The 15732-nt window shown below is 38.0% G+C and overlaps 3 protein-coding genes and 1 long non-coding RNA gene across 4 annotated transcripts; 2 read left to right on the plus strand and 2 right to left on the minus strand.

The window, feature by feature from the left end:
- LOC109614831 lies at window positions 1-5715 on the plus strand. The gene is made up of 4 exons (XR_003777608.2): window positions 1-216; window positions 3665-3768; window positions 5194-5230; window positions 5625-5715. It is a non-coding gene; the product is annotated as an uncharacterized LOC109614831 (long non-coding RNA).
- LOC114829768 (C-type lectin domain family 12 member B-like) lies at window positions 4013-8256 on the minus strand. The gene is made up of 7 exons (XM_029115812.2): window positions 7049-8256; window positions 5965-6045; window positions 5708-5812; window positions 5415-5630; window positions 5126-5286; window positions 4731-4858; window positions 4013-4234 (listed from the first exon to the last, which is right to left on the minus strand). The coding sequence occupies exons 1-7, from the start codon at window positions 7107-7109 to the stop codon at window positions 4090-4092; spliced, it is 897 nt and encodes a 298-aa protein (XP_028971645.2). The 5' UTR covers window positions 7110-8256; the 3' UTR covers window positions 4013-4089.
- Window positions 8007-13881, plus strand: LOC114829756 (nestin-like). The gene is given in 5 exon segments (XM_034288721.1): window positions 8007-8029; window positions 8182-8721; window positions 8723-8870; window positions 12330-12466; window positions 13861-13881. Coding segments are annotated over 4 exon segments (747 nt in total). The 3' UTR covers window positions 12366-12466; window positions 13861-13881.
- Window positions 12499-15586, minus strand: LOC109614829 (C-type lectin domain family 4 member E-like). Its single transcript, XM_029115815.2, has 7 exons — window positions 15512-15586; window positions 14567-14648; window positions 14309-14413; window positions 14082-14234; window positions 13793-13953; window positions 13396-13523; window positions 12499-12901 (listed from the first exon to the last, which is right to left on the minus strand). The coding sequence occupies exons 1-7, from the start codon at window positions 15548-15550 to the stop codon at window positions 12757-12759; spliced, it is 813 nt and encodes a 270-aa protein (XP_028971648.2). The 5' UTR covers window positions 15551-15586; the 3' UTR covers window positions 12499-12756.
- Window positions 15587-15732: the final 146 nt, after the last annotated feature.

Below are 15732 nucleotides of genomic sequence, written 5' to 3' on the forward strand. Positions count from 1 at the left end.
GGGCTCAGGTCTGGCTTAGAGGGAAGGTGAGCCAACTAGAGGAACAAATCCAGTTCCAGATACAAACCCAACTTAAAGGACACACTTATCCATGTCACACCTCCACCACCAACCCATAGCGGCACCCAGCTGCCCAACCTCCAGGAGCTGGGTGTGGAGTACTCCCAGATGGCGGTCAGGGTGTGGCAGGAGGCGGCTGTGCTGTATCAGGTCCAGGTAAATAGTCTGTAGAGGTATGACTTAGGTTTTTCTGAAATAATTTCTATCTATACTGAATATTTTGGATTTCTGGGACGTATTGTCTGAGTGCAATGTCAGGGATTTAGAACTGTCACATTGTTTCAGTCAAAAAACAAAAGACTATCTGCTCTTTTCTTGCCAAATGATGATGACAGGGAAAACCACTTTTAGGTCGTTTCTGCGAAGGGGGTTAGGGCAGTGTTGGAGAAAACTGGAGCAAAACTGAATGATTGAAATAACATTCATAGCAGAATGTTTACCAAATGTCCCAAAATAAAAAATTTACAAATTAACAATAGGGTAATTTGATTAGAACACACATATGTTTTGGTTAGTGTGCTGATGTTTGTGATGTTAGAACATTCCAAAAGCGTTATGTCTGAGAAGCCTCATCTTGTGCTCCTACTGGGACTTTGGAAGATGTAAAAGGGACATTTACCTACAATTACAGTTTTAAATGCTAATGAAATATTTCAATACATATTGTTGGATACTCCATTCATGTGGGGTATTGGAAATTATTTGAGGTTGCAGATTATTCATTGAGATCACACTGAGTTCAATCATTCAGTGCAGGCAAAAATATTCTAAGTTCTTGACATAAGCTCCTTCCATGGGACCAGGAGAATTCAGTGTTGTCAATACCTGTTTGTGGGTTATGGTTAGATTACAACAATGCCATTTCAAGTATATGACTTTTCCTTTCCTGTTCCTCAGGCCCATCTAGAGGTGTTGGAAATGACTATTGTAGCTGGAAACGTCTGATTTTCAATGGAGTATTGAGGACCATTATCAGCAACCATCACTCCTATGTTCCGAAGGCACGTTGTGTTTACTAATCCAAATGACTCATTCTAATTGATCATTAAAATACCCTTTTGTAATTATGTTAGCACAGCTGAAAACTGTTGTGCTGATTGAAGCAGCAATAAAGCAAATTTTCTTCAGACTAGTTCAGTATCTTCAGCATCAGAGTTTCTGGGTTTGATTACAAAGAAACAAGAATAAGCAAAGAACTTCCTTCTGAATCTCATTCTATTCTTGTGCTGAGAAATGAAGGCTATTCCATTTGAGAATCTGCCAAGAAACTGAAGATCTCATATCATTTTGAGTACTACTCCCTTCACAGAACTGGAGTGATGGTAGCTGATAATGGGCCTCTGTATGCCTATGTAGATATTTCATTGAATATCTGCTGTTTCCAGCAACAATAGTCATTTACAACTTTAATAATGTCTTCATTGTATTTCTAATCAATTTTATGTTTTTTTAATGGACAAAAAATGTGCTTGTCTATAAAAATAAACAAGGACATTTCTAAGTGACCCCAAACACCATTTCCAAAAAAGTTGGAACAATGCGTTAAAGGGCAAATAAAAACAGAAAGCAATGTGTGCAAATCTATCCCTATAAAATCTGCTAATGTATCCCTATATTTAATTGAAAATATTACAAAGACAACACATTAAATGTTGAAACTGAGTAATGCTATTGTTTTTAGAAATGTTTTATTGTTCGTTTTGAATTTGATGCCAGCAACACGTTTCAAAAAAGTTGGGACGGGGCATGTTTACCACTGTGTTGAATCACCTATTCTTTTAACTCTGTGCATTTTGGGAACTGAGGAGACAAATTACTGTAGTTCTGAAAGTGACATTTATTCCCGTTCCAGCTTGATATGGGATTGCAGCTGCTCAACAGTTTGGGGTCTTCTTTTTTATATTTTTCGTTTCATAATGCGCCAAATGTTTTCAATATGGGACAGGTTTGGACTACAGGCTGTTCAGCACCCAGACTCTAACTACGGAGCCATGCTGTTGTGATACGTGCAGAATTTAGTTTGGCATTGTCTTGCTGAAATAAGCAAGGCCTTCCCTGAAAAATATGTCATCTGGATGGCAACATATGTTGCTCCTAAACCTGTGTATACAGCATGTATTGTAACCATGTGAACACTGGCAATGTCTTTCAACATTGAGCATTATAGGCAGCTAGGCAGAGGAATAAATCAGAGGGCCACTGAACAGGGTCAAAACTACAAACAGAACTGATGTGATCCATCACAAGTACATCTTTGTCGATAGAGCAGTAGTGTGAATAAATTATAGTATAAATACAGTATTACAACACCATCAAAACATTGCTGGATTCCTTGAAGTTTGATGAGTACAGCTGAGTGGTCATAAGAGACTTCAAAATAGTGGCATTCCTAATGGGTCTCAAAGGCGGTTTTACCAAGTTTCCCTGCTGTCTTTGCCTTTGGAGGAAGAACATGAAGAAAGAACATGAAGCTCTAGATAAAGAGTTGGCAGCCTTCAAGTACCTTCAAGACAACTTCTCTAATTCATAAATACATTTTATTGATTGATTGACCACTCATAAAGAAGATCCTGGAGTGCAATGAATTCCCCAAGAAGCTCACTAGTAAGGAGAAAGCAGCTTGGAATAGCTTTGTCGCAGTAGTACGGGGCTTCCTGGGGAATCACATGGCCAAAAACTGTATGGGGCTGGTGAAGACTCTGGTGAAGAACTATGGCACAATGGGCTGTAGGATGTCCCTGAAAGTCCATATTCATGATGCAAGGTGAGCGCTTCCACAGAGATATACTGGATTTTGAATGCCGCTACCAAGGACAGTATAACCAGAACATGATGGGAGACTATTGGGAGCTGATTCATGAAAGTCATTTGCAGTACAATCGTAGAACTCTGAAAACTACTCTCTATTTAGTAGTCATTTTTCTATTACTTTAGTATAAACATGTGTTCATTTGAAGTCATTTGAGTTTTTTTGCCGTTTTTTGCCACCAATTTGCCCGTTTTCTCATTGGAAATACAGTGGATATAAAAAGTCTACACACCCCTGTGAAAATGCCAGGATTTTGTGATGTAAAAGAATGAGAAGAAGATAAATCATGTCAGAACTTTGTTTCACTTTTAATGTGACCTATAATGTGAACAATTTAATTGAAACGCAAACTGACTACTTCCTCCCCTTTGTTATCTATCCTACTTCTTGTTGAAAATGTTCACACCCTCTTTTATGGTAAACAGTTGTTACTACTACAATAACTATGGTGCAATCTGTGTATTAATGTAGTTTTTTAAATGGATTATGAAGTTATGTTTCATTGGAAGTTATATGCGCCTAGATCAATATAGAGCAATAGGAACATCTGTGTTTAGATTTTCTCTTTCAGTAGGTTGTGCTCTGATAACCACAGGAATGTTTACATTGACCATCTAGCATGGGGGTTATCGTCTTAGAAACAAGATCGTTGCGAGGTAGACACGCCCTTCAATGTATATATCAGCTTGTAACCAGCATTACAGTGAGAACCTTTTGGACATTCATTGAAATAGGACAACTCTGCTGCATTATACCAATAGATACAGAATGTATTTTCTCCCTTGATTTGTGCAGGTTCTCTATCATTTAACCACTATACGTAGCCGCTAAATTCTTATACTGGAAAATGGGCTGATCTGGACATGGATTGGTGTTGAGATGGATTCACTTCTGACAAGGTACTAGTAAATAACTTTTTTCTCCTCTATGGTGGGGTGGGATCAATAGGTAAAAGGAAAAACAGTTCATACTGTACATTTTAAAGTTTGTGGAATTCATCATTTTAATTTTCGAATCTTACAATGCAAAGATATTGACATAGCTTGTTATACGTGGTAAATTTTCATAAGAAAAAGAAAACAGGAAAATTGAGTAGTTGGTTTAGAAATTATGCAAAAAAATGCTATATGAACATTTATCTTTACAATGGTTAATCTTATCTATAGTAAAACCAGCCAAATAAAAGGACCGCTCAATTTAGCCTGAATTAAGTGTAATGTTTAATATGACCAGTTTAAGGCTGTACTCTCACAGATCCAACGGTTCTGCATAAAGCACCCTGGAGTGTTCCAGTTAGCCAACATTTTATTTATTGGGATGATAAACACACAAGAATTCAGATTCTTTGCAGTAGTGTTCCAAAACCTGTGAAATGAAATGCAATGGATGAATGTCTGAATGAAAGAAATGATTAAAGTCAGATTATATCTATTGCATGTTGTCATAATATCTACCTGTATAGTAATTTTATGTGAGTGCAGTTTCATGGAAGTTGCTGATCACAATATCTACACAATGACAGCCTGGAGAGACGTTTGTCTAGGTCCCTCAAGATTATAGTGTTGACTGTGGTAACCCCCGCCCCCAACCTCAGCTGTTCCTATATCCTTCCAGGCATTGTGGTAATTCTAAGTAGTAAATGCTTGAAACACCCCTTTTAACTTTCTTCATATTGACAATCAGAGAGAAATTAATAGTATAATCAGGTTTTTTCTGAATTAGACAATGGACTTTTTGGTACTTTTCCAGCATTTGCAGAGTTCACATTCTGAAATGCAATGTGAACTTCTGATTGAATCTGCTTAATTAATTAATTGACTTTTGGATTGTGTCATCATTGATTAAAATGTTTTGGGCCTACCCTTTATTCAGACTCTGAACACTTCCATCAACCCACATCCATGACTGATTGTTAGCTTGGTAAGACAAGCCAATCCAGTACCCATGAAATACATCATAGTAGGATTGTGTTTGGTTGGAAATAAATTCCTAAAAAAGAAAAGACAAAAAGGTCAAGGGTCTGGAAAGGCCTTATGAAAGGATCACATGTATGTTGAAGACCGAATGTAAAGGCTTCCTCTAATCCAATCAATGTAACCAGGTCAAATGAAAAAACACAACAGGAAGTATCAGTGTTAACTCTTTCAGCTAGGACTGATTCACCTTGAGATAGGCCAATCACATAAATCTATTTCCTGTTGGTTTTTTCTGGCATTTTGATGAATCTGTCACTCAAAATGTTAAACTGTATCTCACCTGTTCAGGTTGACTGCTAATAACAACCAAATCTGATTCTCTTTTTTTACAATCCTCTCTGCTTTCAGTCCAGTTCTTCCATGGTGCATCAGAGAATAAAATCAGGTAACAACTAGATTGGAATAACATCCAACCAACTTTACATGGGTTGCACTTTGTCACTGCAACAGTAGAACATTATAGTATTAAAGCCAGATCACAATATAAACAATGTTACTATTTATAGGCTATATACTTAAAATGTCATATCTAATTAGTACAGTATTTTAAGGTACAAAATATGGCTTACCATTTCCATTTGTTTTGGAACAATATTGATTGACAGGAAAATCATGAAGCTGATATATGACCTGAAGATTTGTCTTCAGTCTGTCTCTTTCTTGTGTCAACTCTTCTTTGTCAGACATTAAATCTTGGTTTGCAGTGCTAATATTGCTATTATAACTTTGCAAAATATGATTGGCTGTACTCAGATACTGATTTTGCTCTGAGAGTTCAGTGCTGACTGGAGGAAAAGAAGAAAATGCTCTATGATATCGACCTGCACTGCTTCAAATCCCACATGATTAAGTACATACTCACAGACACTGAGGCCTATGATGGCTGAAACCAAGAGGACACAAAGAACCCCCAGACACACTGCCACACCATGACAGGGCTGAGAGTGGGGCGCAGGGCTGTTGTCCACTAGGATTAGGGGAGAAACAAGTAATATAAATATAGTCACTTTATCAGCTTAAGGATACATTGTAATGGTAAAAAGCATTAAACAAATATTTGATGACGATAATGTATTTGCACAATAGATGGTGATTTCCATGAGTTCCTCTCAAACTTACTTCCTGTGGCAGGACTTTGTTGAGTGGGTGAATAGCCCTTAGCCTTTCCTGAATCATACACTTTTTTTTTCTCTTTGTTCTCTGTGGAAAGGAGGAGATGTATGCAATAAAATATATATAAAAAAAATATTCTGTGAAATGAAATTAATGTCATTAGGAGATACTCAACGTAATATATTGAAATCAATGTGATTCAGCAGGTAGATTAGCCAAAAATATAAACACACAGTACTCCTAATGGAGTCTCCACCTGACCTGACGCCTTGTCCTGCTCCGGGGGCGGAGGCAGACAAGGCATCGGCCTAGAGGTGCCTCTTGGCATCTCTGCCTGTTTACGTTTAATTATCCCCAATCGAAGGCAGCTGCTCCCTATTGCCTCTGACTGGGAATCCTATTTAAGTTGTACTTTTGTCGGTCTTGTATGCATCAGTTGCAGTTCGACTCTCCTTTCGTTGTTTTTGGTTCAGTTGTAAGCCATGAAGGAAAACATTAACAGGATGATTCCCTTAAACCCTGCCCCTGTGTCCTGCCTCCGTCTCGACTGTGACAACTAAAGTTTGTTATGACGGCAAACTACCATCAGCCCCTCAGTCAGACCTTCAGTCAGTCCATCATTCAGTCAGACCATCAGTCAGACCATCATTCATTCAGACCATCAGTCAGACCATCAGTCAGACCATCAGTCAGTCCACCAGTCAGTCAGACCATCAGTCAGACCATCAGTCAGACCCTAGTAGGGATGATGAACCTCCAGATGGAAATGTTTCTGAGAGTGCTTGCCGAATTTTGCTTTCTAAAATACTCCTTATCTTCACTATGTTTTTTCAGCTCATGAGACCCAAACATAGGACCTTTACAAGAACTTTACAAGTTGCGTTTGTATTTATTGTATTTATACGTATTCAGTACAGTTTCCATAACAGGCAAGCTTGCCATAACCACCTTATATTTTTGTATTCATAAAAATACAGTTTAAATAAAAACTAATTTAGTCTTTATCCTGGTAGTGGAAAAAAAAACTGAATTTATAGGTATGAACTAAAACAGAATGATACATAGGAATGAGAAAGCTTCCAATACTCACCATTCTGCAAAGAAACAATGTGTTTATTGCAAACAACATTTTCATACAGCTCTTCTTCCATCCTTTAGATGTCTGGTCAACAGTGTGGATTGAGATCCCAGGGAAGTGACAACCTGATCGTACACCTGATACACCTGTAGTAGTACTTCTGCTTTCATTACAGTTTGCATTAGTATCACAGACAACAATTTTGTTAAACAGGCATGTGACTGAAAGGATATATGTATTATGAGTCTTTTAGTCACTTGTTTTCTCTTCACCTTTTTAATGTAGCCAACTAGTTATAAAATGACCTCATAAGAACTGTCTTATGAAAGTCTAAGTGAAAATATAGGACTAGTGTAAAAATCAGGGTATTTTGTTCGGGGTGTTTTTTGTTTACTATTTAGTTGTTTACTAAGTTAATATAGTTAGCTGAAATACAACATAGCTGATTCATGCCAAATTGCACAAAATAATTGTACAAAATAATTGCACAAATTTAGTTGATGCAATACAACAATTTGATTACAGAATGATTACTATGGCCACTAGGGGCAATAACACTTGATTTAAAGATGTTTAAACGATGTTACGTTTTGTGGCCGTGGATTTTGGACTGACTCAAACTCAAATGCCTGTGAGTTCAAATCGCATACGCCATACGGCATACACAGGAGTAGTTATCTAACCTTAACTCTTGTTGTCTAACCTTACCCCCTAACCTTTATCCCAACCTGGTAGCTGATAATGGGCCTCTCTACGCCTTGGTAGATATTTAATAGAAAATCTGCCGTTTACAGCTATAATAATCATTTACAACATTAACAATGTCTACATTGTATTTCTGATCAATTTATGTAATTTTAACAGATTTTTTTTTGACCTTTTCAAGTGACCTCGAACTTTTGAACAGTAGTGTTTATGCCAGCCATCTATAACACCAAATGTACTGGTTGTATTTCATCACCAAAACATAATGGCTGAATCGTTGATCTTATGGTGAAAGATGTTAACAAACCAAATAAAAGCAAAATCAGTTGACTGATTTAATGAGTTTTGAAACATACTTCTGATAATACTACAAAAGATACAAAAAAAGAACTTTAAGGGGTTGTTGTAATTGTCAAAAACTGAATATTAATCTGAATCAGCACTTCACGTCACACACTGACAGACAGACTGCTCGCTTCAGAGAGAGACTCTTTACTTAACCAGCATCTCTTCATTTTCTCATTACCTCTCGAAGTGCAGCGCCATAGTATCCAACATCATCCCAGCCAACGGAAAGATGAGAAGCTTGATATGCTGAACCTCAACCAGCGCCTGGAGACCTACTTGGGCCGCGTGAGGCTGCTAGAGGAGGAGAATGAGCTGCTACGCCAGGAGATCCAGACCTTGAAAGGCAGCAGCCAGGGGGGGCAGATGGGTCTGGATGGCAAATTGAGGCTGGCCAGGCAGGAAGTGCACGAAGCCTGGAGGGAGAAGGACCGGGTAGAGCTGGAGCTAGGGAGCCTGGGTGAGGAGCTCCAAACCCTGGGGCTGCAGAGGCAAGGGGAGGCTGATGCCCATGGGGAGGTGAAGAAGAAGTTGGAGGAGAGCAGGAAGCAGATGGAAGAGGAGAAGAGGGCTCAGGTCTGGCTTAGAGGGAAGGTGAGCCAACTAGAGGAACAAATCCAGTTCCAGATACAAACCCAACTTAAAGGACACACTTATCCATGTCACACCTCCACCACCAACCCATAGCGGCACCCAGCTGCCCAACCTCCAGGAGCTGGGTGTGGAGTACTCCCAGATGGCGGTCAGGGTGTGGCAGGAGGCGGCTGTGCTGTATCAGGTCCAGGTAAATAGTCTGTAGAGGTATGACTTAGGTTTTTCTGAAATAATTTCTATCTATACTGAATATTTTGGATTTCTGGGACGTATTGTCTGAGTGCAATGTCAGGGATTTAGAACTGTCACATTGTTTCAGTCAAAAAACAAAAGACTATATGCTCTTTTCTTGCCAAATGATGATGACAGGTAGAACCACTTTTAGGTCGTTTCTGCGAAGGGGGTTAGGGCAGTGTTGGAGAAAACTGGAGCAAAACTGAATGATTGAAATAACATTCATAGCAGAATGTTTACCAAATGTCCCAAAATAAAAAATTTACAAATTAACAATAGGGTAATTTGATTAGAACACACATATGTTTTGGTTAGTGTGCTGATGTTTGTGATGTTAGAACATTCCAAAAGCGTTATGTCTGAGAAGCCTCATCTTGTGCTCCTACTGGGACTTTGGAAGATGTAAAAGGGACATTTACCTACAATTACAGTTTTAAATGCTAATGAAATATTTCAATACATATTGTTGGATACTCCATTCATGTGGGGTATTGGAAATTATTTGAGGTTGCAGATTATTCATTGAGATCACACTGAGTTCAATCATTCAGTGCAGGCAAAAATATTCTAAGTTCTTGACATAAGCTCCTTCCATGGGACCAGGAGAATTCAGTGTTGTCAATACCTGTTTGTGGGTTATGGTTAGATTACAACAATGCCATTTCAAGTATATGACTTTTCCTTTCCTGTTCCTCAGGCCCATCTAGAGGTGTTGGTGTAAATGACTATTGTAGCTGGAAACGTCTGATTTTTAATGGAATATCTACATAGGCGTACTGAGAACCATTATCAACAACCATTACAGAAAATCTGCTGTTTCCAGCTACAATAGTCATTTACAACTTTAATAATGTCTTCATTGTATTTCTAATCAATTTTATGTTTTTTTAATGGACAAAAAATGTGCTTTGCTATAAAAATAAACAAGGACATTTCTAAGTGACCCCAAACACCATTTCCAAAAAAGATGGAACACTGCGTTAAAGGGCAAATAAAAACAGAAAGCAATGTGTGCAAATCTATCCCTATAAAATCTGCTAATGTATCCCTATATTTAATAGAAAATATTACAAAGACAACACATTAAATGTTGAAACTGAGTAATGTTATTGATTTTAGAAATGTTTTATTGCTCGTTTTGAATTTGATGCCAGCAACACGTTTCAAAAAAGTTGGGACAGGGGCATGTTTACCACTTTGTTGCATCACCTATTCTTTTAACTCTGTACATTTTGGGAACTGAGGAGACAAATTACTGTAGTTCTGAAAGTGACATTTATTCCCGTTCCAGCTTGATATGGGATTGCAGCTGCTCAACAGTTTGGGGTCTTCTTTTTTATATTTTTCGTTTCATAATGCGCCAAATGTTTTCAATATGGGACAGGTTTGGACTACAGGCTGTTCAGCACCCAGACTCTAACTACGGAGCCATGCTGTTGTGATACGTGCAGAATGTAGTTTGGCATTGTCTTGCTGAAATAAGCAAGGCCTTCCCTGAAAAATATGTAATCTGGATGGCAACGTATGTTGCTCCAAAACCTGTGAATACAGTATATATTGTAACTATGTGAACACTGGCAATGTCTTTCAGCATTGAGCATTATAGACAACTAGGCAGAGGAATAATTCAGAGGGCTACTGAACAGGGTCAAAACTACAAACTGAACTGATGTGATCCATCACAATTACATCTTTGTCGATAGAGAAGTAGTGTAAATAGATTGTAGTCTAAATACAGTATGACAAAACATTGCTGGATTCCTTGAAGTAGGATGAGTACGGCTGAGTGGTCATAAGAGACTTCAAAATGGTGGCATTCTTAATGGGTCTCAAAGGCGGTTTTACCAAGTTTCCCTGCTGTCTTTGCCTTTGGAGGAAGAACATGAAGAAAGAACATGAAGCTCTAGATAAAGAGTTGGCAGCCTTCAAGTACCTTCAAGACTTCTTCTCTAAGCTCTCTGAGGCAAAGGACAAGGCTGGTGTCTTCATTGGACAAGGTATAATAGGACTAGGTTTAATAGACTCTGGACTCACACACATGCATTTATTAATTATTAACATTTTTACTCTTAAGACTGATCACCCCTCTGAGCCTGGTTCCTCTCTAGGTGTCTCCCTAAAATTCGGCCTTCATAGGGAGTTTTTCTAAGCCACTGAAATTCAACACTGTTGTTGTTTGTTCCCTGGCTTTTAAGGCTGGGTGTTTTTTGTAAAAGCACTTTGTAACAACTGCTGATGTCAAAAGGGCTTTATAAATACATTTGATTGATTGATTGACCACTCATAAAGAAGATCCTGGAGTGCAATGAATTCCCAAAAAAGCTCACTAGTAAGGAGAAAGCAGCTTGGAATAGCTTTGTCGCAGTGGTTCGGGGCTTCCTGGGGAATCACATGGCCAAAAACTGTATGGGGCTGGTGAAGACTCAATGGGCTGTAGGATGTCCCTGAAAGTCCATATTCATGATGCAAGGCGAGCGCTTCCACAGAGATATACTGGATTTTGAACGCCGCTACCAAGGACAGTATAACCAGAACATGATGGGAGACTATTGGGAGCTGATTCATGAAAGTCATTTGCAGTACAATCATAGATCTCGGAAAACTACTCACCATTTGTAATCATTTTTCTATTACTTTAGTATAAACGTATGTTCATTTGAAGTCATTTGAGTTTTTTTGCCGTTTTTTGCCACCAATTTGCCCGTTTTCTCATTGGAAATACAGTGGATATAAAAAGTCTACACACCCCTGTGAAAATGCCAGGATTTTGTGATGTAAAAGAATGAGATGAAGATAAATCATGTCAGAACTTTGTTTCACTTTTAATGTGACCTATAATGTGAACAATTCAATTGAAACGCAAACTGACTATTTCCTTCCCTTTGTTATCCATCCTGCTTCTTGTTGAAAATGTTCACACCCTCTTTTATGGTAAACAGTTGTTACTACCATGTTAAATCAATCAGCAGTATAATTATGGATGGTAATCATATATTTGACAGTATTGTTTTGTACATAAGCATTGCAGACAATATAAATGGAATTCATGCCATGAACCAATAACTATGGTGTAATCTGTGTATTAATGTAGTTTTTTAAATGGATTATGAAGTTATGTTTCATTGGAAGTTATATGCGCCTAGATCAATAGAGAGCAATAGGAACATCTGTGTTTAGATTTTCTCTTTCAGTAGGTTGTGCTCTGATAACCACAGGAATGGTTATCATTGACCATCTAGCATGGTAGTTATCGTCTTAGAAACAAGATCTTTGCGAGGTAAACACGCCCTTCAATGTATATATCAGCTTGTAACCAGCATTACAATGAGAACGTTCGGACATTCATTGAAATAGGACAACTCTGCTGCATTATTCCAATAAATACAGAATGTATTTTCTCCCTTGATTTGTGCAGGTTCTCTATCATTTAACTACTATACGTAGCCGCTAAATTCTTATACTGGAAAAGATGGGCTGATCTGGACATGGATTGGTGTTGAGATGGATTAACTTCTGACAAGATTCTAGTAAATAACTTTTTTCTCCTCTCTGGTGAGTTGGGATCAATAGGAAAAAGGAAAAACAGTTCATACTGTACATTTTAAAGTTTGTGGAATTGATCATTTTAATTTTCTAATCTTACAATGCAAAAATATTGACATAGCTTGTTATACGTGGTCAATTTTCATAAGAAAAAGAAAACAGGAAAATTTAATAGTTGGTTCAGAAATTATGCAACAAAATGCTATATGAACATTTATCTTTACAATGGTTAATCTTGACTATAGTAAAACCAGCCAAATAAAAGGACTGCTCAATTTAGCCTGAATTAAGCGTAATGTTTAATATGACCAGTTTAAGGCTGTACTCTCACAGATCCAACGGTTCTGCATATAGCACCCTGGAGTGTTCCAGTTAGCCAACGTTTTATTTGTTGGGATGGTTAACACGCAAGTATTCTGAATCTGTGCAGAATGTATCCAAAACCTGTGAAATGAAATGCAATGGATGAATGTCTGAATGAAAGAAATGATTAAAGTCAGATTTTATCTATTGCATGTTGTCATAATATCTACCTGTATAGTAATTTTATGTGAGTGCAGTTTCATGGAAGTTGCTGATCACAATATCTACACAATGACAGCCTGGAGAGACGTTTGTCTAGGTCCCACAAGATTATAGTGTTGACTGTGGTAACCCCCGCCCCCAACCTCAGCTGTTCCTATATCCTTCCAGGCATTGTGGTAATTCTAAGTGGCAAATGCTTGCAACACCCCTTTTAACTTTCTTCATATTGACAGTCAGAGAGAAATGAATAGTATAATCAGGTTTTTCTGAAATAGACAATGGACTTTTGGTACTTTTCCAGCATTTGCAGAGTTTACATTCTGAAATGCAATGTGTACTTCTGATTGAATCTGCTTAATTAATTAATTGACTTTTGGATTGTGTTATCATTGATTAAAATGTTTTGGGCCTACCCTTTATCCAGACCCTGAACACTTCCATCAACCCACATCCATGACTGATTGTTAGCTTGGTAAGACAAGCCGATCCAGTACCCATGAAATACATCATAGTAGGATTGTGTTTGGTTGGAAATAAATTCCTGAAAAAGAAAAGACAAAAAGGTCAAGGGTCTGGAAAGGCCTTATGAACCAGGATCACATGTATGTTGAAAACCGTATGTTAAGGCTTCCTCTAATCCAATCAATGTAACCAGGTCAAATGAAAAAACACAACAGGAAGTATCAGTGTTAACTCTTTCAGCTAGGACTGATTCACCTTGAGATAGGCCAATCACATAAATCTATTTCCTGTTGGTTTTTTCTGGCATTTTGATGAATCTGTCACTCAAAATGTTAAACTGTATCTCACCTGTTCAGGTTGACTGCTAATAACAACCAAATCTGATTCTCTTTTTTTACAATCCTCTCTGCTTTCAGTCCAGTTCTTCCATGGTGCATCAGAGAATAAAATCAGGTAACAACTAGATTGGAATAACATCCAACCAACTTTACATGGGTTGCACTTTGTCACTGCAACAGTAGAACATTATAGTATTAAAGCCAGATCACAATATAAACAATGTTACTATTTATAGGCTATATACTTAAAATGTCATATCTAATTAGTACAGTATTTTAAGGTACAAAATATGTCTTACCATTTCCATTTGTTTTGGAACAATATTGATTGACAGGAAAATCATGAAGCTGATATATGACCTGAAGATTTGTCTTCAGTCTGTCTCTTTCTTGTGTCAACTCTTCTTTGGCTGTACTCAGATACTGATTTTGCTCTGAGAGTTCAGTGCTGACTGGAGGAAAAGAAAATGCTCTATGATATCGACCTGCACTGCTTCAAATCCCACATGATAAAGTACATACTCACAGACACTGAGGCCTACGATGGCTGAAACCAAGAGGACAAAAAGAACCCCCAGACACACTGCCACACCATGACAGGGCTGAGAGTGGGGCGCAGGGCTGTTGTCCACTAGGATTAGGGGAGAAACAAGTAATAGAAATATAGTCACTTTATCAGCTTAAGGATACATTGTAATGGTAAAAAGCATTAAGCAAGTATTTGATGACGATACTGAATTTGAACAATAGATGGTGATTTCCATGAGTTCCTCTCACAACTTACTTCCTGTGGCAGGACTTTGTTGAGTGGGTGAATTGCCCTTATCCTTTACTGAATCATCCACTGTTTTTTTCCTCTTTGTTCTCTGTGGAAAGGAGGAGATGTATGCAATAAAATATATATAAAAAAAATATTCTGTGAAATGTCATTAATGTCACTAGGAGATACTCAACGTAATACATTGAAATCAATGTATTACATTAACAGGATGATTCCCTTAAACCCCGCCCCTGTGTCCTGCCTCCGTCTCGACCGTGACAACTAAAGATGGTTATGACGGCAAACTACCATCAGCCCCTCAGTCAGACCTTCAGTTAGTCCATCATTCATTCAGACAATTAGTCAGACCATCAGTCAGACCATCAGTCAGTCCACCAGTCAGTCAGACCTTCAGTCAGTCCATCATTCATTCAGACAATTAGTCAGACCATCAGTCAGACCATCAGTCAGTCCACCAGTCAGTCAGACCTTCAGTCAGTCCATCATTCATTCAGACAATCAGTCAGACCACCAGTCAGACCACCAGTCAGTCCACCAGTCAGTCCACCAGTCAGACCATCAGTCAGACCATCAGTCAGACCATCAGTCAGACCCTAGTAGGGATGATGAACCTCCAGATGGAAATGTTTCTGAGAGTGCTTGCCAAATTTTGCTTTCTAAAATACTTCTTATCTTCACTATGTTTTTTCAGCTCATGAGACCCAAACATAGGACCTTTAAAAGAACTTTACAAGTTGCGTTTGTATTTATTGTATTTATACGTATTCAGTACAGTTTCCATAACAGGCAAGCATGCCATAACCACCTTATATTTTTATATTCATAAAAATACAGTTTAAATAAAAATGAATTTAGTCTTTATCTTGGTAGTGAAAAAGAAAAACAGAATTTATAGGTATGAACTAAAACAGAATGATACATAGGAAGGAGAAAACTTCCAATACTCACCATTCTGCCAAGAAACAATGTGTTTATTGCAAACAACATTGTTACACAGCTCTTCTTCCATCCTTTAGATGTTTGGTCAACAGTGTGGATTGAGATCCCAGGGAAGTGACAACCCTCTGATGGGTAATGGTTTATGCTGAATGAGGATGGTAACTCATGTAGATGATTTCTGTTGATCGTACACCTGATACACCTCTAGTAGTACTTCTGCTTTCATTACA

Source organism: Esox lucius, chromosome 20 (assembly GCF_011004845.1).
Source record: "Esox lucius isolate fEsoLuc1 chromosome 20, fEsoLuc1.pri, whole genome shotgun sequence".
Lineage (NCBI taxonomy): Eukaryota > Metazoa > Chordata > Actinopteri > Esociformes > Esocidae > Esox > Esox lucius.